Genomic DNA, 25,735 nt, shown 5'->3' on the forward strand with positions numbered 1-25,735 from the left:
CAATTAGATTATTTCCCAAAATCGTGCAGCCCTACTGTACATATTAATACTACAACTCTGTACATACATTTGATTTGCACTATACTACTCAGTAGTACTAATTTCTATATTTTATACCCAGTTTAATCACCTGTACATTGTATATATATATATATATATATATATATATATATATATATATATATATATATATATATATATATATATATATATATATATAGTTCCTGCAGTAGTAGCTGTTTCCTTGCAGTTCCTCTGGTATTTGTCGTCCTAGAGACCTTTCCATGCCTTCCAATTATTGGGGTTAACGTTAACTTGGATTAAATCTCATGTCATGCATAAAACATGTCCGCTGGAATGAAGGCAAGAATTGTGACCTTTCTTTTTTTCTTCTTTTTTGTATCCTCTTTTTCTCCGCCTGATTTTCTGTTTTTTCTCCCCATCCCAATTTAGTCGTTATGCCAATTCCCCCCCTCCCCTACCTGGTTGTTGTGCGCATGTTCCTCCTACTGGTCGGTACAAGGGAACCCTGAAGACCACCACATGCTTCCTCCGACACATGCGGAGACAGCCAGCGGCTCTCTTTTCACCTGGCAGCGAGGACTCTAATTGGTGAAGTGTAACGCATGGGAGGTCACGCTGCCTTCACCATTTCCTGCCTTTCGCTGAGCAGGCGCCCAGACCTGACCTGTAGGCGTCGCTGTCCACAAGATTACCACCCACGACTTCCCTCCCCCTAACTCAGCCAAACGAGTTAGTATGACGACCGGCCCAAGCCGCAGGGCAATGCTGACTCCGGGAGTCGAGACCGCAGCCTCTTGCATTGGTGACGAGCGCAATCTCTGCTACGCCACCGACCGCCCTTGAATTGTGACCTTTCTGAACTGTGTTAACTAATTGCTGCTGTGTGTGTGTGTGTGTGTGTGTGTGTGTGTGTGTGTGTGTGTAGGGTTGCAGTCTACTCGGTTGGGAATGTACATAGAGGACCGTGTGAATAAGTACTTGAAGAGGCAGAACCACCCAGAAGCAGGAGAGGTGTTTGTGCGAGTGGTGGCCAGCTCCGACAAGACGACGGAGGTCAAGCCTGGCATGAAAGCCAGGTGAGAGCAACCGTTTCAGATGGTGGAGGACATCAGGGTTTTTAGACAAGCGCTTAGCAGATAACCATTATTGCCTTTTTGATAAACACGGCCACATGCTCATCTGTGGCAAAATAAAATCTGGAATCATGGACTAGATTATTGTTGGTGTTATTTATATAAATCCCCTAACTGGCCTTGTTCAACTCCATAGTGAGATTAGGAGTCATTAGCTGGTAATACCATAGGCCAGAAAACAAATGCTCGCCAATTGGTCGTGAAATTACTCTGTTGGCTTAATTTATTATAACGCTGATGCTGCGAAATTGCAATATCCAGTCGATCGTTTGTAAAGTGCAATGTTTATAATCCCACAGCGCTGTTTGCATATGGCTTTTTCTCAAACGGAGCTATGCAATCTGACACGCGATTGCATGTGCAGGTGACTTGTCATGCAAAAATGAAGTGACCTTCAATTAGGGGAAACCCATAGGAAGCCTCATTTTGGCCTGGCAGGTCATGCAATCACGTGTCGGATTGCGTAGCTCGGTTTGAGGAAAAGATTATAAACGTTGCACTTTCCAAACGATCGACTGAATATTGCAGCTTCGCGCCATCGTAGTCTAATAATAACAAAGTAATTTCACATCTTTACATTACGTCGCACCCATATGGCGAGCTTTTGTTTTCTGGCCTATGGTATTTACTATTTTCACCAGCTAGGGTCTACCAGCTGAGGAGTTATGTGACGCTTTTATGTTCAGTCTTGTGTCGGTACCGTTGTTGACGCACACACACCCTGTGGCTCTCTCACGGTGACATTTACTATTTACCCACACAAGATCAAAGACAATGGTCTTTGTCCCAATCCTGGGGTGTAGGTTTATTGATTCAAGGCCATTAGTTCTCTGGCTGTCTGCAATAGACTGCTCATTCATGTCAAACGTTGCTGTTCTTTCTCTCCATGCCAGATTTGTGGACACGGGCGATATGTCAGAGACCTTCCCCTACAGAACCAAAGCACTTTTCGCCTTCGAGGAGATTGACGGTGTGGACGTGTGCTTCTTTGGCATGCATGTGCAGGAGTACGGCTCTGAAGCCCCGTTCCCCAATACCAGGTGCGTACTACGTACCAGAGGGAGAGATTCTGCTGGAGATGAGATGGCATGTACTCATGTACATTTCTTCCTGGCATTAACCCGATACCTCGTCTCTTCCTTCCTCAGACGGGTTTACATATCGTACCTTGACAGTATTCACTTCTTCAAACCTCGGTTGCTACGGACGGCAGTCTACCACGAGATCCTTATTGGCTATCTGGAATATGTAAAGAAACTAGGGTGAGTCTTGTTCCCCCGTATTATCTCCTTCTTCAATTATATCTCTGTCTCTCTGTCTGTCTCTCTCTCTCTTTCTGTCCTTCTCTGTCTCTGTATGTGTCCATCTCTTTCTGTCTATATGTGTCTCCATCTCGTTCTGTCTCTGTGTGTCTCTCACTCACTCACTCACTCACCACTGAGGATAAACGGGGCTACCGTGGACAGGGTGAGCAGCTTCAAGTACCTGGGGGTCCACATCTCAGAGGCTCTGACATGGACATCACATAGACTCAGTCGTAAAAAAGGCAAAGCAGCGCCTCTACCACCTGAGACAGTTAAGGAAGTTCAGAGTATCTGGGAAGATACTCCAGTCCTTCTACTCCGGAGCTGTAGAGAGCATCTTGACTGGAAACATCACTGCCTGGTATGGAAACAGCACGGCACAGGACAAGAAGGCCCTACAGAGAGTGGTGCGCTCAGCCGAGCGTACCACGGGTATTGCACTACCACCCCTGCAGGTCCTATACAACAAGAGGTGCAAATCCAGAGCCTGCAGAATAATGAAAGACCCTCACCACCCCAACTACAGCCTGATCAAGCTGCTGCGGTCAGGCAAACGCCTGCGAACACCAGCAACTAGGACAGAGAGACTTCGGCTCAGCTTCTTCCCCCAGGCCATCAGAGCCTTGAACACTGAACTCTCCACACACAAGCACACATGAACACACACACAACACACACACTGTACACGCTCACACACTAGCAGCCACTTTAACATGAGCACACACATACTCATGCTGCACACGCTCACACTTATGGTCACTTTACAAAAGGAAAGGTCACTTTAAGAATAGTATAGTTGATAGCGTCACGCTGGATTCAACCGGATAAAATGTGCCCGAAGGTATGGATTCTCACCTATCTCGATGTGATTTATCTAGAGATATCTACTGCGTGAATTTTAGGTGTTAATGAAACCAGCATCGCAGTCTGGGTAGCTGTGGTGGATAAGATAAAGGAACGCATATAAATTTGGAGTTTTCTGGGGTTGATTTGAATGAAGTAGTGGATGTATAGCCCATGTTGGGGTCCTGAGGGGGTGGGGGGGGAGAGAGCGAGCGAGTGTCCATGGTATTGTATTTATTATTTTTATGTCTTTTAGTCTATTTTCATTCTGATTTAATTACTGGACTGTCATTATTGTTATTATTATTTCTGTTGTCCTGTGAGTTATTGTTGATTTATTACTGTTACTGTATTGTTTGTCTTGTTTCATGTAAAGAAAAGAGAAAATAAAAAACATTTGTTAAAAAAAAAGAATAGTATAACTTGAGATTGTATAGCATTGTATAGCAGTGTACATAAAGACCCAGTGCCTCGGGGAGCTCCAGTAGCTCACCGCGTACCTCCAACGCTATTTCGGCGTCGGGGACAACCGTGCGCGTCACGGATCTGGGGTAGCGAGTTCGACTCCCGGACAAGCCGTATTTTCTCAGAGTGTCTTTCCCCCCATCTGTACCCCCATTCAACCTGTTTCTGTCGGTCATACTTGACCAGAGAAAAAAGCGATAAACCCAAAAAGAACCAGCTGACTGGTCAAAGTTAAAAAAAAAAAAAAAAAAAAAGACCCAGTGCCTCATCCGTAGCTAACAGTGTATGTATTGCACTACCACAGGACCTAGCATGTCCTACCATGCTCTGTAAATAACTCATGTACATATACCGATATGCCCTACTTTGTTTACCTGTTTTATTGCACAATGTCGTCCTATTGGATTCCTATTATATATTACTATTGTTATTATTTTTTTTTTGTATTTTATTTTTTTATTATTTTTTAAACAAACGCATAAACAAACATGACAACACAAGATAAGATATACAAGCATTAATTAACAGTGCACATCCAATGAAATCACCATTTAGTTAAATGTTTTATACAGGATATACCCCTAATACCTGCTATCTAATACCCTACACACATATGCTCTAGCTCGTACCCCCCCCTCCCGGACCCCCCATTGGATAATCCATCCATGATCACTCGCTCCTAACCAGACACTACCATTATATACTATTGTTATTACTATATTACTATTGTATTATGCACAATCGTTGCGGGCAAGACCCCCCGCATTTCATTGTATACTTGTATGCCATGACAAATAAAACTATTGACTTGACTCACTCACACACACACATGTTCTGAGCTACCTCAGTTTTCCCTGTTGCAGTCAGCGTGCATCAGGTCCCACTTCCTCCAGGGCCGTCTTGGGAGGCCGCCACTGAATTGTCTTTTCTCCGCAGGTACACCCAGGGCCACATCTGGGCGTGTCCACCCAGCGAAGGGGACGACTACATCTTCCACTGCCACCCTGCCGACCAGAAGATCCCCAAGCCCAAGAGGCTGCAGGAGTGGTACAGGAAGATGCTGGACAAGGCCTTCGCAGAGAGGATCCTGCACGACTACAAGGTGGGCTAGGGCAGATCTGACGCGAGGCTTACTGTAAAAGAGATCTAGTCTAAACACTTTGATCCTCACACTCAGCTGGCACTGACAGCACCCCATTGGAATACTTAGGACTTTACAATTGAACACGTTCCATCAAGCGTAATCTTTGTGCCAGAATAGACATGTGAATTTTTGTGTGTGTCTTGTTTCAGGACATCTTCAAGCAGGCGACGGAGGACCGCGTGACCAGCGCCAACGAGCTGCCCTACTTCGAGGGCGACTTCTGGCCCAACGTTCTGGAGGAGAGCATCAAGGAGCTGGAGCAGGAGGAGGAGGAGAGGAAGAAGGAGGAGAACACGGCCGCCTGCGAACCTCCCGAGGTTAGAACAACATGAAACAGGACATTATTCCACCTCCCACTACTGCCTATAGTGGATGTCTCCCTTTCCTTCAGTCAGCAAGTCCTGTAATTATGTTCTACTTTGCCACTTGTCTGTCTCTGTTCTACAGGGGACACCCGGCGACGGCAAGAACGCCAAGAAGAAGAACAACAAGAAGACCAACAAAAACAAGAGCAGCATCAGCCGAGCCAATAAGAAGAAACCTGGAATGCAGAATGGTGGCAACGACCTGTCCCAGAAGCTCTACGCCAGCATGGAGAAGCATAAAGAGGTCGGTCTTCATTACGTTTTTATTTTTTTTTTTACCGTGGACTTTGGGGAAAGTGGCTTGATGGCAGTAAATAAAATTTGAGTTCGTTTTTGCATCATACAGATTATCTGTGTTTTTCTATTGTATCGCTGTATTAACACTTTGACTGCCGGAAAACGCTTAAAAGCGTCATTCCCGGCCATGCTCAAGTTGCCGGAGGACGCTTTACAGCGTCCTTATATCAATATTTCAAAAATCTGCGATCGGATTCATATTTCCCCTCCTCTGGCCTGAGATCCACCAGGAGGACCCACTGAGCTCTCTGGCGGTTCAGGAGCGCCATCTGGTGGCCGATCGGCGCAATCGCCAAACAGGAAGTGCTATGGAGGTTGTGCTGGTCGGCCGTATTACTTCCGGGCACTCTGTTTGGCTACCGGGACTCGATCTCGACACAATACATAGCGATCGATTGCCAATAACTCGATAAACAACATGATTTGGACATATATACTATTATACAAGCTGGAAATGGACCCGATATTTCTACATACCATAATAGGTAAATGACTGTTCCACGCTCATCGCCCAACGGCGCGAGGAGGATACGGTAAGATTCAGCGTTATTTTTGATCGTATTCCATATAAACTGTTATGATGAACATATCACCCACACTAGATGAATGATATAACGCTGCCCACGGAATTATAAACGATCCCCCGCCCATCCGGTCATCATCAGATCATATGTAGATCATTCTAGAAGTACGTCCAATTGAAATTTTTTATATCGCCCCGATTGCCATCAAACTGTATTTCATCATCAATATAATGCATTTGGGGCTATATATCACGTTCTGGAGAAAGCTGCAGAAAGAGATGAAAACATACTTATACATTAGACCATACTTTACTATGAATATGTGAATGAAAAAGTTTAACGTTGCTACACAATGAACAATACATATAGGACTTTGAATGGGCCCTAATAATGGCAATGTAGCAATAGAGTTTAAAAAGTTATAGCCCTGCAAAGAAGGGGAATTTCTCCATAGACAAATAGCGCTGGCAATCCACAGTCATTTTCCGGATTTCTGGCCGGCACCCATAGTGTAACTGAGGGGTACAATTCCCTGACTGTATTGAGAGTATGGTATTATTAAACCACTACTTAGTTATGTACTTTAATTACTGGCCATACAGTACATGAATATATCTGGTGAACACCCACACAAGAATACGGCAATGACACATAAAGTTCTAGTTAGAGGGATTTATTATTATTAGAGCAAGCAACGGTAGGTTACAGATTGAGAATTATACTTGCGCTTGTAAGGCGAAGAACACTTAAAGTAGGTCAAGAGCGTAAGTCCATGAGGATAGTAAGATGGGTATAACTGACGCCACCTGTAGCAGTGTAGCATAGCAATTACATAAGGCACACTAGTAGTCAGCTGGAGACACTGGGGGGTTCCCTCCGGTTGTAAGCCGGCAGGGTAGAGGAATGTTCGGGTGCAAAGTCTGGGTCAACGCGGAATAACGAGGCTCCAGATACAGGAGCCAGTGCAGTACTCCCTTGGTCCGCAGACAAAGCAACAGCTATAATCCAGTATGCCCGACAGCATGGATGAAAGCTAGCCAGCCTCTGGTCCTAGAGGCGGGCTCGAGGGTGCTCCTCACAGGGGTAGATCCCACACGATAGTGGGGTAGACGGTTCTCTGCTCCAGCAGTCACGGTACCAAAGCAATATAATCCAGCCAGAAAAGGCTGTGCATTCGCCGGTGTAGGTTCTCCGGTGTACATATCCAACGGTTCTCGTCTAGGACTCCTCGGGTGGTGGCACGAGTTTAGGCCGCCCAGCCTGGATAAGTGCACTAGCTATAGGTACGACGAACCGGTGGTAATGCTGGTCACTGAAGAACGGTAGCCGCACGATACACTATAAATGATAGACTATTACTTCACATTAGAATAAGTCGAACTCAACGATACTGCGTTAAACTCTGACACTTTAGCTATATATTCGCACGCGGTTCTCAAGGCTCTATTCAGGGGCAAAGAGGCCCACTTCACGGCACGTTGTCTCGTGGTGAAGGCTTCAACGTTTAGGATAAGACCACTGCTGTATCCACCTGCGACGTATTTATACGTAAGGTGAATAATCTAGTGCCAACCTCAGTTCTGTCTCGTATTACTGCGCAAACCTGGACATGTTGAGACATGCCTTGGCGTTGCCTTTGAACTTGCCATTGGGGGTAGGGCTGGGCGATAAAACGATAACGATAACTATCGCGATAAATTATTTCCTCGAAATAAACATGAAACGTGGTCGCAAAGTTTCGATATATCGATTTTCCAAGCTTGGCTCCGTTCAGCCTCGGCTCATCACACTCACTAACAACAACCAACCTTACGTGATGACGTGCTACGCACAACAGCTAACAACCAATCAGTGAAGGAGATGGCCGAGAGCGACGGAGGCGGGCGACCCGGAAGGAGACCCAGAGCGGTAGGACTCACTCAACAACAAGGCTTGCTAGGCTAATTAGCTTGCACGGCGTTGTTTTATATATTTACGTGCCGAGTATGTGTGTGTGGTGAATTCTGAGGCCACGTTTATAGTAGTGGGGGTATACAGTGGAAGTCGTTTCAATATATTGTGGCGGAAGAGAGTATTTTAGTGTGATATTTAGCACATTGTCATGGAATACACCGCGTAGAAGCAACAGGCTGGCTAGGTTAACTAGCTTGCACGGCACTGTTTTATATATTTACGTGCCGAGTATGTGTGTGTTTTGAATTCTGAGGCCACAATTATAGTAGTGTGGGAGTGGACGTCGTTTCAATATATTGTGGCGGAAGAGAGTATTTTAGTGTCATATTTATTGTCATGAGATACTCCGCTTGTCGGCTAACTGCTAACGTGCGAGGACTGATGACGACATCAACTCGACTTGAGACATTCGCAGCAGCATATTAGAAGTTAATGAAACTTGACAGACATTATATCGACGATAATTATCGATATCGAATTATATGAAAATAATTTTATAATTTTATCGCGATAACGTTTTTGGTCATATCGCCCAGCCCTAATTGGGGGTATGGCCGTTGGCGCCTAGGGGTCGCTGTCCAATAGGAGAACGAATATTATGGTCTGGCTTGTACCCAGGTAAAGGGATATTCCGTGTATATATACAAAGAATATACAAGGGATATCAAACGATATACAAATATTATACAAGGGATCTCAAGCAATAAATATATATATTCGGTTTAATCTGACCCTTTGTAACACATAGTGTTAAGGGCGGTTTTTCATTTCAAACCTTTATTTCAACACGTTAGAATAGAATAGAAGTACTTTATTGCCGCAGGAAATTCAGCACTACAGATCGCTCGCTAATAAAAAAAACTTTTATCACAAATAAGAATAGAAATACAGTCTTGGATATACATTCTAAATATGTATATACATTCTAAAATATACAGTAAATCTACAGTACTAAATGTAGAAAAGAATATGTAAGCTACAAAAAGGCCACTTAACCCACCAACACCCAGTGTGCATATTTGACAAAAAATACGAGATGGGATTGGGATGGGCACTTGGGGCAAAAGGGTAGGGGCTCAAACCCCCCTTTCGGCCCCATCTCTGTCTGCACGCCACTGCCGGTTACAGGTTCATCATGATGTGCCTTCACAGGGATATCAGGATATTCCTACACAATCCACGCTTAATTCATATTTATAATTTTGGCCATAGTTACCGTGGACACTTTGTCAACTACACATTAACGTGCAGCGAGTGAACCGTAGCGCCTTAACAAGCACATAGTGGTTATCCTAGCTTAACTGGCTAGTAGTTTGTAGGCTAACCACTAGGGGTGGGACGATACATCGATCCAGATCGATATATCGATCTATTATCAATGATCCAATAGGATCGATGAAACGTAAAAAGATCGATTCATATTGCGATACTCTTATTTTGAAAATCCCGTTGTTGGTTTTCGGGATATCAGCCAGTAATTACCTCGTCACCTGTGGCTCTGTGAAGTTTCTGCGTTGTGTTTAACTTGTACTCATTCTCTAGCTGATGCACGATATCTTCCCCGTTGATGCATTCGTCTCAAAATAGTTAACGACACACTGGAAACAGGATACCTCTCCTGGATGTTGACGTTTATTCTCATAAACATACTCTGTACAAGATGGAAACCGTTCTGAAAAGTCTTTGACTGCTATTGAATTCATTATTCTAATGATCTCTCTCTCTTATCAGCCCAGTGATTGTTGCGGCCTAGTGTTATCCAAAAGCCTTCCCTGTTAGCCGAAGCTAGCTCATGGCAACCGGAGGGTGGGGCCTACGCATCAGCTTCCCTTCCCCCACCCTCTAGCTTCTGAGGTCTCTCTGTCTACGTGTCTACGCTTCGTTTCTGAGTCTAACCAGAAGAACTCACAGCTATAAGTCTTTCCCCTAGCAACCGGTGACCATCCCCGTAGCCACGCCCCTTCTCTCATTACTAAGTGACACGACGCCATGGCAACGCCGCTCTTGTCACCTGACACACTAACGCTGCTATGATTCAAAAGGCTCTCTCTCTGCAATGACCTTGGCGCACAGCCCAAGTCCTTATCTGCTCTCCGCTCTGTCTGTCTGTGGCTCCCCAGTCTAACTTGAAAAATCCCACAAATGAAAGCTGCTGTTCCTCTATAGATCCGTCAGAGTAGATGCTGTCATCTACAGATATTTACATTATGTACACATTGAAAAACAGGGCTATTCTTTCACCGTGGAGAGTCGTATCCGCTCGGCTCAACAGCACACCAGTAGCGTCGGAAACGCAGACATTGCAACAGAGCAAGGCTAGTGTGCCTATTTTGCGACCCAAAACAAGTCCCTGCTGTTTTATTCCGCAACGGGTCAAATGCATCTAACATGTTTTGCAATCCTCGCCATTCCTTTATGCCCACGTCGCGTTAAAGACCGCAATTAACGTTACGTTAGCGTAAGCTAACAACAAGCTAACCCTGATCAGAGCCATAGACTGATAGAACAGCAGAGTGGGGACTGAGAAAGGGGGGGTGGAGGGGCAGGCATTCTCCCTTTCTGTGTGTGTGCGTGTGCAAAGACCAGATGAAGTATAGTATATTTATAGTAAATGTACTGAGGATGGACAGATAATGTTGATATTTAAACATAAAAAAATACAATACATAATAAATGTATTCATGATCATCATGCAACATAAAACAATTTACAGTGAACAGGAGGTCTATTTGTATTAAAAACAATAGATTGTTTTTCATTTAAATGTCTGGAAGAGCTCTAAAATAAAAATGTCATGATATCTCCGATATTGAGTCTAAATGTTACTGATTGTGATAAATGGGCATATAATATCGTCACATATTGATCACAGGCACCTGAATCGAATTGTATCGTATCGTATCGTGGCAGACTTTGTGATATCGGCAAATATCGTATCGTTGTCCAAAGAATATATCGTATAGTGATGAAACTGGTGATTCCCACCCCTACTAACCACTGTGGCAGCCTCCTTGGATTACTTACTAATGCAAAGAAATTCCATCTCAAGTCTCCACAAAGCCCTGTGAATAGATGTCAATGATTAAACACTTAAACTAGGCCAAGAGTTGTGCCAAAAGGCTTGTTTTTTACAGGGAGAGAAGTGTATTCCTGGATTCTATTCAAATGAGTGAAGCAGTAACTGATTTGTGGTCCACCATGGAGTTTCAGACTGGTGTAACCGAACCAACAATGATCAAATTCATAGATGATCAAGTTTCTCCTCAGAATAGGTGCATCAACTGTAGGCCAACATATTTCTAATTGCCCAGCAGTGGAAATGATTTGCCTTGAAATAGTAACTGCTACAATACAAGATCCTTTTATAAAAGACATATGGGCGAATTCACAAAGAATGGATTGTGCAGCGTTTTTTTTTAATTTTGCGATGAGGCTCATTTGCATAGAAAGGAGCACATGTTCCGCCCATATTACCTCATTTAAAGGTGACATGCATTATAAATTGCCTTTTCCAGTGATTAGCATGTTTCCCTAGCAATTGGGGATTCGTTAATTATCATATTGACTCACCAGTCTAGTCTCGAGTTCACAAGATCCTCCCTCACTCAACTAAGCTGTTCTGATTTGACAGTTTTGCTGACGTGAATATAGCACTGATTTGCATAACTAACGCCCCCTCTATGGTTGACAGCGACAGCAGAGCGAGTGAAATTATCTTCCCTTCCTCAAACAGAGCGAGGCAGAGAGAGAGAGAGAGGGAGGGGGAGAGAGAGAGAGAGACTTCTGTCGGGGAAACAAACCGTGCGCGAGGAAGCAGCACTAGCACATACTCATTTGCACACAACCTGGGCTGGACCTCGCGTGGGGAAGCAGCAGTAGCACATACTCATTTACACACAACCTGGACCTCGCGGGGAAGCAGCAGTAGCACATACTCATTTACACACAACCTGGACCTCACAGGGAAACAGTGGAGAGATAACTTCATGCTCTGTGTCCCTCCCTCTATCTCTCTCTCTGTGCCAGTCGCAGACTGTGTGGATGACTGTCACTCAAAGTGCTTATGGGCGGAGCCAGGCCAACACAGCCTGAAATCCAAAGGGAGAAAAATTTGGCTTTTGAGTACTTGATTAAAAATATAAATCAATGATTTAAAAAAAAAAAAAAAAAAAAAACATACAGATGTGTTCAATAGACTCACAGGAATTGTGTAAAGTTGCCCAAATAGTGCAAGGAATAGCAATGCATGTCCCCTTTAAATACCCGCAAATGCCACCGAGACACAATGCTGATGGCAACGCGATTACCACTGTATTTCACCCTTTGTGCTTGCTTTGTGAATAGCAATCTGTTTCAGAGCTATTTGCACCGGCATAGCGTCAGAAAAAGCTGCGCAATCACTTTGTGAATTCCCCCCTCAGTTTAAACAGACCGGCTTGTTAGCCTTATGTTCAGCTTACATTCATACAAAAAATATTGAATAGGTATATTTTGAAATTAAGCCCCAGCCCTAAAATTAGCCCCAGAAAAGGAATGTGAAAAAACATATGTGAATCGTGTAAATGTGTAGAAATATCATGATATATTTTGTCTATATTGCCTACCCCTATGCTGGATGTCGATAAGTTCTTGTTAATTAATAAGCAGTCTATGGTTTCAGAAATAATTACCCTGTCTAATGTTCAGTCCTTTGGAAAGGAATCCCAAGCATGACATGAGAGTAAAATGGCCGCCTTGTGAATATGGTCAATTTTCGAACTCTCCAACAGACATCGTCTCAGTGAGATGTAATAGAAAAATAGGCCAAAACTCATTCCTGTATTCAGCAGCAGTACTATGGAATAGCCTACCAATGGAGTTGAAGCCCATAAACCCCTTCTCCACTTTTAAATCAGCTATAAAGAGGTGGATCATAAGTAGCAGAAGCTGGGAGTAGTGACCAAAGGGTTTCTAATGTGTTATTCCTTTTTTATTCTTTTATTGTCTATAAAATGGAATATTATTATGTATTTTTCATTTTATACCACACATCCTGACATACAGACACTACAAACACCCACGTCCACACACCAGTACATAAATCCACTGACACCAATGATGAAGGACCACAATGGAAACAAGCCTATGGCTTTATTGTGTTTATTTGAATCCTATTGGTAAATGGTGATAATGTATACCTGTTCATCCTGTGATCAAATGTATATGTATGTTTCCATTCTAATAGGGATGCTCGATATTGGCTTTTTTACCTATACCGATATTGTCCAACTCTTAATTTCCGATACCGATATATGCAGGCCCCCCCCCCCCCCCCCCCCCCCCCCAAAACGGAATAATTTCAGGTAATTAACATTACATATCTCTTGTTGTGGAATTAACACTTTAATCGCCGAAAACGCTGGAACTCGTCTTTCCCCGCCATGCTCATTCTGCCGAAGACGCCGTAACTCGTCTTTGATATCAATATTTCAAAAATCTGTGATCGAAATCATATTTCTCCTCCGGGGACCTGAGATATACTGCTGATCTCCACTCAACTCTCTAACGGTTCAAGAGCGCCATCTGGTGGCCGATCGGCAGATCGCCCAAACAGCAAACCGGAAACAGGAAACTGGTGCTCATCCAAATTCGGTCCGACCACTCGCTATAGCTCCCGGGACTCCATCTTGACACACTGGATAATCGATCGCTCACCCTAACTCAATAAACAACATGATTTGGACGTATATACTATTATACAACCTGGAAATGGATCCGGTATTTCTCCATCCCATAATAGAAAAAATTCTGTTCCACGCTCATCCCCCAACGGCACGAGGAAGCCACGGTGAGTTTCAGCGTTATTTTCGAACGTGTTCCATATAAACTGCTCTGATGATCATATGACCCACACTAGATGAATGATATAACGTTGCCCACGGAATTATAAACGACCCCCCGCCCATCCGGTCAACATCAGATGATACGTAGTAACTTCTAGAAGTACCTCCAGTTGACATTTTTTATCTGGCACCGATCGCTACCAAACTGTATTTGATCATCAATATAATGCATTTGGGGCTATAAATCAAGTTCTGGAGAAAGCTGCAGAAAACGATAAAAACATACTTATACTTTAGACCATATTTTAGTATGAATATGTGAATGAAAAAGTATAACGTTGATACACCCTGAACAATAGATATAGGACATTGAATGGGCCATAATAATGTCAATTTAGCAATGGAATTTAAAAAGTTATAGCCCTGCAAAGAAGGGGAACTTCTCCATAAACAAATGGTGCTGGCTAGGGATGGTAAATTATGAATTTAACGATGGCGATCAAAGTGTTAACACAACAGTATGCATACTTTTGACAATAAATAAAATCAGAATTTGTTCTTACTTGCTTGCCTCGGTAAATAAAGGTTATAGAAATGTAAAAAAATTTATAAAAATTGAAAATCTGATACTGATATTTTCCGATATCACATTTTAATGCCAATATCGGCCGATAATATCGGACATCCCTAATTCTAAATCAATAAACTATTCTATCTATCCTGTCTATAACATATCTGCACCTTTTTTTACACTGTTTATTTCTCATATTTTTATATTTAGATCTATTTTGATTGCCTATATTTATGTCTTTCTCCTATTGCCCTGCCCATACCTGTACCTCCCCCACCCCCCCATGCTACTATGATGCCCGCATTTCCCGAATCAATAAAGCAATATGATATCTCATGTCTCCTCTCCAAGGTGTTCTTTGTCATCCACCTGCACTCCGCTCCCATGGCCAACGCCCTGCCGCCCATCCTGGACCCCGACCCTCTGCTGACCTGCGACCTGATGGACGGACGCGACGCCTTCCTGACGCTGGCCCGGGACAAGCACCTGGAGTTCAGCTCCCTGAGGAGGTGCAAGTGGAGCACCATGTGCATGCTGGTGGAGCTGCACAACCAGGGCCAGGACCGCTTCGTCTACACCTGCAACGAGTGCAAGCACCACGTGGAGACGCGCTGGCACTGCACCGTCTGCGAGGTGAGCACGCCCGGCCGGGACGGCGCTAACGTGCTTCTCTGGCATCAGGAGACACTTGAGACACATGAGACGCACCATGAGACACTTATTAGACTTATGAGACACACCATGAGACCCATGAGACTTATGAGACACACCATGAGACTTATGATACACACCGTGAGACTTTTTTTTTTTTTTTTTAATCTTTTTCCCCCTCCTTTTTCCTCCGTTTTTCTCCCATCCCAATGTTAGTCATTATGCCAATTCCCAATCCCCTTCCTGGTCCCTGCGCACTTATCCCCCACAGTGGGTCTGGGAGAGTGGAGGCTATCACGTGCTTCCTCCGACACACGTGTAGCCAATCAACCGCTTCTTTTCACCTGGCAGCGCGGACTCTCACTGAGAGGGTGTAACGTGTGGAAGGATCACACTACCCCCCTTAGATCCTTTCCTCGCTGAGCAGGCGCCCCGACCGAACTGTCGGAAAAATAAATAATATGGATTCATCTGATCACAGGGCAGCTGGATTAACCATATCTGAACCAGCTATTTTGGGCAAATGTATAATTACTTTAATTACCCAGATATTCAAACACAATTATGCAATTATTGTGTAATGATTGAAAATAATAATTATTGAATGCCTTCTGTGGAATTTGTATTTCTTATTTGTTACATATCTGTTTTATTGATTAATTATACATTTGAAAGAATGCAGGTTAGAGCCAACATGCAATATATCCCATGATTAATGGGACAGACATTTGTTTGATATAGCTATAACTTGAATTCCTTCAAATATATCATTAATCAATAAAACAGATATTGAAATACACTATGTAGCCTACTACACCAACACTGCAAATGACAGTGGATAAATAAATAAGAACTAAAGCTAATCGTGTGGAAATAGACTGCATTCATATTCCATAAGTCTTGTGTGCACCAGTATAGCCTACGTGTCTAATGAATGAACAGTAGGCTTATCAAGTTTCAAGTTTCTTTTATTGCCACACGGCCAGGCCGGTGGAATTTGAGCACGGTGCAGGTGGTAGCTGCGACAATACACCACATGGAACACAACATAACATCAACATAACATAACATAACATAACATAACATAACATAACAGCAGGGGGTGAAATTAGGATGAGTTGGAGTTGAATAATTGTATGGCCTTGGGGAAGAAGCTGTTGTTGAACCTAACCGTGCGACTACCTAGTGACCTAAACCTTCTACCAGAGGGGAGGAGTTGGAAGAGGTGATGAGCTGGGTGCAGGTGGTCACTGATGATTTTGTGTGTGCGTGTGATGGTGTGATGTTTGTGTATGGAGTCCAGGGTGGGGAGTGTGCAGTTAATGATTTTGGATGCCCTAATGATGATCCTGTCTAGTCTGTGTAGTGTGTGTTTGGGTGTGTTGCCGTACCAAACAGTGATGGAGAGTGAAATGATGTTTTGTATGATGGCTGTGTAAAATTGAATCATTATATTATGATTATTATATTATTCTAATTACTTGTTTCATTAGGATTTAGTAGATACTATATATATGCTCTGCCCTATACAGTAAGTACAGTACACATATTAAGGCCGCCAGAGTCTGGCAGCGGACTGGTGGACTGTATCTGCGATTTCCTAATAAAACAAGTCATTAGAATAATATAAGTCTACTGCGTTCATTCATTACGCGCGTAGACTACAGTACTGCCAGTGCGAGCGTATGTGTGTGTGGGTCACGAGTAGTAGCCTGTATTCTGTATAATGATGACAATACATTAATCTAATCTCATTTTGATCGGTCGCAAAGCACTTCCGCCACCATTTTCACACGGCTGCATCATTAGTTGCATTTAATGAGCTGGGCAGGTGTGTCTAAACCCTCGACTTTTCTCGATTTCATTTGCACACGGCACAGAGCCTGCCTTATAAGGAGCTCTGGAGGCGTTGTTTTGTATGCAAATGACCTAGACGGCAATGCGCTTTCATGTTTCAGAGCGGTGACATTCCTCATCGCGGCATCTCAGCTGTGATAGTTTGAGCCACTTAACACTTTGATTGCCAGCGTGGGGTGCGCTATTTATCGCTTGAGTGCCACCGCTTTAGTCAATGACAGGGCGAGCACATTAGCGAACGCATAAACTATATCTTAAATTATGGCTATGTGTCTAATACGCCCGTCGCTTATCAATGACTTGCTTGCAGTCAACATGTACGAAACGGATTGTTTTTTCATCTGTACATTTCCGTTTTATACCGCTTTAAATACGAGTATAATTTTGAAGATTTCTAGAAGAAGAAAAAAATATTCTGCGGAAATAGCCATTTACTGGAATACACAAAACACGTTGTAATTTTTCTGCCTATTTATTAATCATTTTCAAATAAACGCTAGATTACTGATAGTATATGTGTACTTATGCACGCTAGAGAAGCGGGCTGAAAAATCGATTATCTATGCCCTGCCTGGCGCTAACGCCATACACGCACACACACATTGTGAAATATGTGAAAAAACATCTGATTACCCCAAGACTGGTCAAATAAAGTCCTTACCTCACATCAGATGTTCTGCAAAAAGATTATTCCAATTCCTGATCGCCATTCCAAATATCGATCGCGTATATTGATCCAACGATCCAACCTCGAAACACATAATCCATGCTGCTTCCAGTCCCCTCAATGAATGCAATAGTCTCAGGTTACATTGCCTCAGAAGTAAAATGTGGAATCCGGGTTTTTTTCCCCCCATGCATTTCCATTGAGTCCATTCCAATGGGTGCAATACCATCCGGAGAGACGATAGGGGGTGGTATTTGCCCTTTTCGAGCTCAGAGACAGTCCCAATGATAACTTGAGGCTGGAGTGATGAAAAATTAATGGATATCGCTAATAAAAGAAATAGCGATTAATTAACGAGATTTCTCATTGTTGGCACTCAACGCATGGCGGCCAACAACGAGATATCTCGTCGTTGGCACTCAATGTGTTAAGACATCTTCCCCACGCGTTGGGGACTCAGAGTGAACTTGTCGTAGATTCTGTCTCAGTCGGTTCCAAGAGAACTCTTTGGAAAATATTCGGGAATGAGACCCATTGTCCTTGATTTGTACCACAATTTGGGACCAAAATTGGAGCGTGGAACAAAACGCACGAATGACATCCCCATGCACGGGCATTTCCCAACCCTTCATGAGCAGGATTATGCCCGCAGTGTTGGATGTCATAATTTTCCCAACCCCCAACTACATACAATACCCATATCAACAGCAGGCCGAGGTCAAGAGAGGATTTTACGCCAGGTTACCCAACATCATCAGAGCAATAGACTGTACCCATGTAGCTGTCAAAGCTCCATCAATAAACAAATTCAGTTATGTGAATAGAAAGGGATTCCACTCCGTCAATGTACATTTGCGCATTTGGCTGATAAATGTTGTTGCCGGGAGGAACGCACGACTCATTCAGGCTAATTGTATTTAATTCAATTGTAATGTTATTACTGGGGTATCTGTAATTAAAATATCACTTAAATGCAGGTGATCTGGGTTATCACTGAAGCCATGGTTAATGACTGACCAACCCAACAACCCAACAGGAGCGCAATTATAACAGGCTCATGTGCGCACACAAGCCATTGTAGAGCGCAGTTGGCCTGCTGAAAGTTTGGTGGCTGTGCTCGTTTGGCACGGGGGGCAGACGCAGAACACCCACCTCCAAACGCTGCAGCAATTCAGCCAAGAGGATCATACAGCAGTTTTAAGTAAATCTACCCTTGCAAGGTCTTAATCTAACTTAAAAAAAAACCTAAACGAAAAAAGGCATTTGTTTTGCATGTTATCACCGCAAGCACAAAATAGTGGTTATGAGTTTTTATTCTCCATTGGGTTGCACAGGTAGCAATTCGGTGACTTGTTCATTTCAGTCATTACAGTGCAAATATCAGGCCAGCTTGTCATTTGTCAATGCTGGTTCTGTAGGACTGCGTCAGTCAACACCCTTGAACGCTCCTTCCTCCTGGGTGTCTAGTCTACTGGAATGGACAACTTCATTGGATTTATTTATTCTCAAAAAATATTTAAAATCATACGATTAAATATTGTTTAAAATAAAAAGCTGAATATTGTGTCATGTTTCCAAATAAGATTGTTCACAACTAAATGATTTCTACCTTCAATTTGTTGGTTAGATGACCTCCATGATCAATCTCGCTCTCGCTTAGCCATTATTCCACATTCCACAAACAGGCATGTTCCCATGGGGGTGTTTAATTGCCGTGATTAGGGGCGGTTCTGTATGCAAATACTTAGAATCGTGCACGAGCATAGACTATAAGAATAATTGGTATTTATCAACACGGAGTACTTGCATGTGTGCATACGACCTGTGTATGGGGGACCCTGATGTAAACAAGACGAAAGTCTTTCTCTGGTCTGCATCCCCTTAACAATTGTGTGTATTGAGCTGTACTGTATTGTACCCATTCTGCAATCTGTTAATAAAATGTTCAATCAAAACACATGTTTGATAAATCCCGGTTTTTCTGTGCCTAGAGACATTCTGAATTCCGTCCGTAGGAGCGAAAATAGAACACTTTCTACACATTATTGATAAATGAGGGCCCTGGTCTTAAACCAAGGCCTGTCACCATGAACACACCTGGTCTTAAACTCTCTATCCCTCTCCGTCTCACTCTCCCCAGGACTTTGACCTGTGCATCAACTGCTACAACAGCAAGGGCCACGAGCACAAGATGGTGAAGTGGGGCCTGGGCCTGGACGATGACAGCAACGGCCAGGGAGGGGAGGCCTCCAAGAGCCCCCAGGAGAGCCGCCGCCTCAGCATCCAGCGCTGCATCCAGTCGCTGGTCCACGCCTGCCAGTGTCGCAACGCCAACTGCGCGCTGCCGTCGTGTCAGAAGATGAAGCGGGTGGTCCAGCACACCAAGGGGTGCAAGCGCAAGACCAACGGAGGCTGCCCCGTGTGCAAGCAGCTGATTGCCCTGTGCTGCTACCACGCCAAGCACTGTCAGGAGAACAAGTGTCCCGTTCCCTTCTGCCTGAACATCAAGCACAAGCTCCGTCAGCAGCAGCTGCAGCACCGGCTCCAGCAGGCCCAGATGATGAGGAGGAGGATGGCCACCATGCAGGGCAGAACCATGCCTCTACCGTCCCCGCCGGCCTCCGCCGCCGCCCCCAGCACGCCAGCCTCCCACCTCCCCCAGCCTAGCGCCCCGCAGACCTCTCAGCAGCCGCTCTCCAACCAGCCTCAGACCCCCAACGCGCAGGGCGCCATGTCCCCCGGCTTCCCCAACGCGCCTCGCAGCGGCCAGCCTCAGACCCCGGTCTCCCAGGGCAAGCCGGGGCCACAAGCGTCCCCTCTCCACCAGCAGCAGTCCCCTCTCCACCAGCAGCAGTCCCCTCTCCACCAGCAGCAGTCCCCTCTCCACCAGCAGCAGTCCCCTCTCCACCAACAGCAGTCCCCTCTCCAGCAGCCGCCCCAGCAGCCTCTGCAGCAGCAGCAGCAGCAGCCTCCGCCCCCGGCCGCCGTGAAGATGGCGCGGCACATTGAGATGATGGCTCAGGCCCAGCAGAACCAGCAGAACTACCGGGTCAACATGAGCAACATGAACGGCCTGAACTCTCCGCAGCCCCAGCAGCACATGGTGCCGGGACCCCGGGGGCCCCAGGTGATGCAACCCGGCATGGTCCCGGGACAGTGGCCCGGAGCCGCGGGACCCATGCAGGCCTCCCAGCCTCAACAGCCGGGCCTTCCCCAAGGGCAGTCCCCGCAACAAGCCTTGACCATGCAGCGGGCCATGATGCCCCAGGGGCCGGCCCAGAGGATGCTGGTCCCTCAGCAGCCCGGCCTGCGGCCGCAGGTGCCCCAGAGGCCCGGCACCATCGCTCCCAACGCCCTCCAGGACCTCCTCCGCACCCTCAAGTCGCCCAGCTCGCCTCAGCAGCAGCAGCAAGTCCTCAGTATCCTGAAGTCCAACCCTCAGCTCATGGCCGCGTTCATCAAACAGCGGACGGCCAAGTATCACGCCAACCAACCGCAGCAAGCAGGGCAGCAGCAAGCAGGGCAGCAGCAAGCAGGGCAGCAGCAAGCAGGGCAGCAGCAAGCAGGGCAGCAGCAAGCGATGCAAGTGATGGCGGCCATGCCGGGAGGGGCTGTTCAGAGGCCCGGGATGCCTCCGCAGCAGCAGCAGCCTACAGCCCAGGGCATGGCTGCGTTGGGGCCCCAGGGGCAGCTGATGAACCCGGCACATAACTCCAACCCCCAGATGCAGGAGCTCTACCGCCGGCAGTTTTTAAGGCAGCAACAACAACAACAACAACAACAGCAACAACAACAACAACAACAACAACAACAACAACAACAACAACAACAACAACAACAACAACAACAACAACAACAACAGCAGCAGCAACAGGGAGTGATGCCTCAAGGCCATCCTGGCCTGTTCCCCCCCCAAGCCCAGGGCACGGCACCCACGTACTCCCAGCTCCGAATGCAGCAACAGCAGCAGCTCGCCATGCAGGCAGGCGCTGGAGGAGCAGGGGGGCCCATGGGCCAGCTCCCTTCCATGGCTCAGATAGGCCAGCCTGGTATGGGGATGGACTCCGCCCAGAGCCTCATGCACCAGCGACTGCTCCAGCAGCAGCAGCAGCCCCAGCAACAGGCCGGTTCCATGAGCCCCCAGACCCACCTGCTGTCAGGACAGCCCCAGGGTGGAGCCAACGCCCTCAGCAACCAGGTCCGCTCCCCGGGGCCCGTTCAGTCCCCGTGTCCACCATCACAACAGCCACATTCCAGCCCCTCGCAGGTCCAGAACCAGCCCTCGCCCCAGCACCACTCCGGGTCGCCCCGCCCGGGCCTGGGAGGCCACCTGTCGGGGTCCATGGAGCAGGGACACATGGGGACGCCGGAGCAGAGCGCCATGCTGCCGCAGCTCAACGTGCCCGGTCGAGGGGGGCTGAGCGGTGACCTGGGCCTGGCGGGAGACTCTACAGGGGACACTTTAGAGAAGTTTGTGGAGGGATTGTAGCATTTCTAAACTAGAAATAAAGTTTATTTCTAAACGAGAGACTCTTGTCCTGAAACACACCCATCCTCCTACTTCTTTTCCCAGACTTGTGTCCCTTTTCAGGCCTGGGTTGGTTCTTTAGGAGGTTGAGAACACTTTTTTTTGTACCGACATGTAAAAGGTTTTGTCAGTTGTAAAAAGAAAAAAAAGAGAACATTTGGGGTAAAAGATTAAATAATGTCAACACTTCTAGGGAATGTAATAGTTTCCTAAACCCAAGTGATGTGTATTTCTTCCTTAAAATGTTGAGGGATTTGTTAATTGCTTCTTAAAAGAAATTTAAATCACAAAGAATATATTTTTTGGTTGAGACCAAATGTGCTCGATACTTTTATTTTTGGTTTGTTTTTTGGTATGGTTTCATGCCTTTATGATTTCATTTTTCTTTTTTAAGAAGATTTACAAAAACAATTGCATTATATTATTCAAACCTTTTTATTTTGTATCTTTGGAAAAAAAGTTAAAGCATTTTTTTTTTCTTTTTTTCTTTTTTTTTGAAACTGTACAATATTTTGTCTTGGAATATTGGGCCAGGTTTTCTTTCTCTTCTCCAGCTGTCGTTCCTGGCCGTTGTAATCTAGCGTTGCACTCATTTGTATTGAAATAGGAAATGGACTACGGCAGGTTGTGTACAAACAGACATGTATGCAGGCGCACATGAAGACACTGACACAAACCCCCCCACCCGGCCACTCCAAGGAAACGGCTATGACCCGTTTCACAAGGACTTGTGAAAAAGAAATACATCTCAGTGGCCTGGAAATCAGAAAATCTTGTCTTGCGGGTGTAGAAAATATGTTGCTTTGACATTAAAAAAAGATTTTGTCATACATTTTCTTTGTCATACAAATGTTGTAAAGTGTTAAAAGAGAGACCCGCCCCGTAAGCTTGAGACGGAATGGTGATCACTGGCTGACTGCTTGTTCGTAGGCTGCGTCTCGGATGGTGTCCTCTGCCCTAATGATTAGACTAAAGTCATGTACTATATAGGGGATAGGGTTTAATTTGCAATTCAACTTAAAGGAACACGCCAACATTTTGGGAAATTAGCTTACCGTCTTCTCCAGAGAGAGACAAGAAGTTGGATACCAGTTAACTCTGTGCATTCAGTAGAAAGCTATCTGGCTGCATCTTAGCCTAGCTTAGCACAATGAATGGAAGCAGACATGACCGGTTATCCACAGCATTGTCCAACTAACACCTCTCCCGAAGGCTAACCAGTCATGTCCGCTTCCATTCATTGTGCTAAGCTAGGCTAACATGCAGCCAGATAGCTTTCTACTGAACGCACAGAGAAGAAACTGGTATCTATCTTCTTGTCTTTCTCTGGAGAAGACGGTAAGCTAATTTCCCAAAATGTTGGCGTGTTCCTTTAAGTAAAAAAACACCTGGTATCAACCCTCATTCCTCTCTCACACACACACTTGAATTTGGGGGGGGGGGGGGGGGGGGGTAACCTTTTCCCCCATTGACCATATTCACACGGTGGCCATTTTGCTTCTATGTCACACTTGGGTTGGGATTCCTTTCCACCCAAGCATGGGAGCAAATTGTCCACAGTGTGAATATGGCCAATTGTAAATCATACAAGTTATTAAGCAAAATACTATAAATATAAGGAAGAGGATGAATCGCTGTACAGACTGGTTAAAGACTCGTTTCCTACTTATTTACTATTGTTAAATAAACTGCAGCAGATGAACTGTGGAGTCGTTCCGTTGACTGAATATTGGAGTCTGTTCCTACCTGTTGTCTTCGTCCATTTCAGTGATCTCAAATTAGGCCCCCGGGTTAATATTGCTACCTGTTAACACTTTCCGTGCCGGCCATATTTTCCTGTTTACCCACTTCAATGATAGAGCTCTCATATTTGCGAACGCATAAACTACATCTTGATAAACGCCCTTTACTGTAATACACAAAACATGTTGTAATTTTTCGGCCTATTTATGAATCGTTTTCAAATAAACGCTAGATTATCGATAGTATTTATGTGTACTTATGCACGCTATAGAAGCGGGCTGAAAATCGATTCTCTTATTTCCTGATCGCACACATACACACATGGCACACGCTGATATATAGGTGAAAATAGCTCTGATTATCCCAATACTGGTAAAATAGATTCCTTACCTCAGATCAGATGTTCTCCAAAAGGATTATTCCAATTCCTGATCGTCATTCCAAATATCGATCGCGTTTATTGATCCAACGCTGGGTGCTCGAACACATTATTCCACGCTGTTCTGCGGGACCACAAAGACTGCAATCGGCTCCGGTTACTTGCCTGAGAAGTAAAATGTGGATTCTGGACTGTTTTTTTCCCATTCTCGAAGACACTCTGATGTCACAAGACCGCCGCCATCTTCGTATAGGGGGACCATACGGATTTCTACCATCAAATCCATGCATTGAGCTCTGTTTTTATTACATGTTTTATCACATTCTTGTTCATTTCATAACATTTTCATACGATTTGTTTTGAAAATATTGAGGCCAACATGGCATTTCACTATTTCGAAAGCCTTTCTGGTGATTCTAAGGCGAGATATGAGTCAAAGAAACTCCCCCTGATTACCACGACCACAACATCAGAGCGAGTTAGCCGAACGTTAGCCACCAGCCACTTTTTCCTCTGTGATGGTATAAAACTTCCGATTTGGATTTCTGTTTTTGTCATTAGTATAACGCGTAACACAGCAGCTCTTTGGCATTGTGAAGGACTGAAGAAAAGTCTGCTTGATTGTCTTTAATTTGCCGCTTTAACTATCCGTTTCTCCACTAAATAGTGTACACAATGTACCAGGCGGGCAGTTTTCCCCCCACGCTGCAGTTGCGTAGCAATAACAGACAGGAAGTTGACTTCGAGAATGCGTTTCATTCAATCCATTCCAAAGGGGTGCAGTACCATCCGGGAGACGATAGGGGGTGGTATTTTCCCAATGGAGCTCAAAGAGTTTGCAGTGGTAACGTGAGGCTAGATTGACCCGTGGCACTCAAAAGTGTTAATGGACCGCATTTTTATCCCCAAAGCGCTTTACATCTTATGCCTCACATTCACAGACCGGCGGCGACCATGCAAGGTGCCGACCTGCTCATCGGCTCATTATGGCCTGTTTCGATGGAAACGGGCAGAGCAGTAGTGTGGCTGCTTTCAATTAGATTCCTATAGACCTGTTTACACACATACCGTGTTTGAGGCAATCGGCAATACCAACTGACTCACGTGACTAAAGTGGCCTACCTGCGAGTAGGGTGACCAGGTGTCCCCCTTTTGGTTGTACTGTCCCACCATTTGACCAAATGTCCCGCGTCCCTCATATTGAGAGGATGTCCCTCTTTTCGAAGCCAAAAAAAAACATGCGTCTAAAAGCCCCTCCCTACAGACAGTAAACGTAGCAACCCGTCTCTTGTCCACACACATTGCTCTGATTGGTTATAGTACTTTAGCGCGCTGCTTGCCTGCTTGTGACGTGACTGAGACTGAGTCGTGACGCTACCTCATATCGCATATCTGATTGGTTATAGTACTTTAGCGCACTGCTCTGCTCGCGAGAGTTGAACTTGTGACGCTACCTCATATCGCA

The 25,735-nt window shown here is 45.1% G+C and overlaps 1 protein-coding gene across 2 annotated transcripts in view; it reads left to right on the forward strand.

Annotated features, from left to right (window-relative positions):
- crebbpa (CREB binding lysine acetyltransferase a) overlaps positions 1–23,195 on the forward strand; it is a 305,190-nt gene extending 281,995 nt beyond the window's left edge. For both annotated transcript variants that reach the window (XM_084318719.1, XM_084318720.1), the window contains 8 exons: positions 950–1,100; positions 2,051–2,197; positions 2,306–2,419; positions 4,706–4,871; positions 5,063–5,230; positions 5,361–5,522; positions 14,797–15,078; positions 19,761–23,195. In XM_084318719.1, coding sequence (XP_084174845.1) covers positions 950–1,100; positions 2,051–2,197; positions 2,306–2,419; positions 4,706–4,871; positions 5,063–5,230; positions 5,361–5,522; positions 14,797–15,078; positions 19,761–22,109 — 3,539 coding nt within the window. In that variant the 3' untranslated portion in view covers positions 22,110–23,195. The remainder of the gene's footprint in view (positions 1–949; positions 1,101–2,050; positions 2,198–2,305; positions 2,420–4,705; positions 4,872–5,062; positions 5,231–5,360; positions 5,523–14,796; positions 15,079–19,760) is intronic.
- Positions 23,196–25,735: the final 2,540 nt, after the last annotated feature.

The sequence above is a fragment of the Notolepis coatsorum genome (genome assembly GCF_963971535.1).
Source record: "Notolepis coatsorum genome assembly, chromosome: 7".
NCBI classification, from domain to species: domain Eukaryota; kingdom Metazoa; phylum Chordata; class Actinopteri; order Aulopiformes; family Paralepididae; genus Notolepis; species Notolepis coatsorum.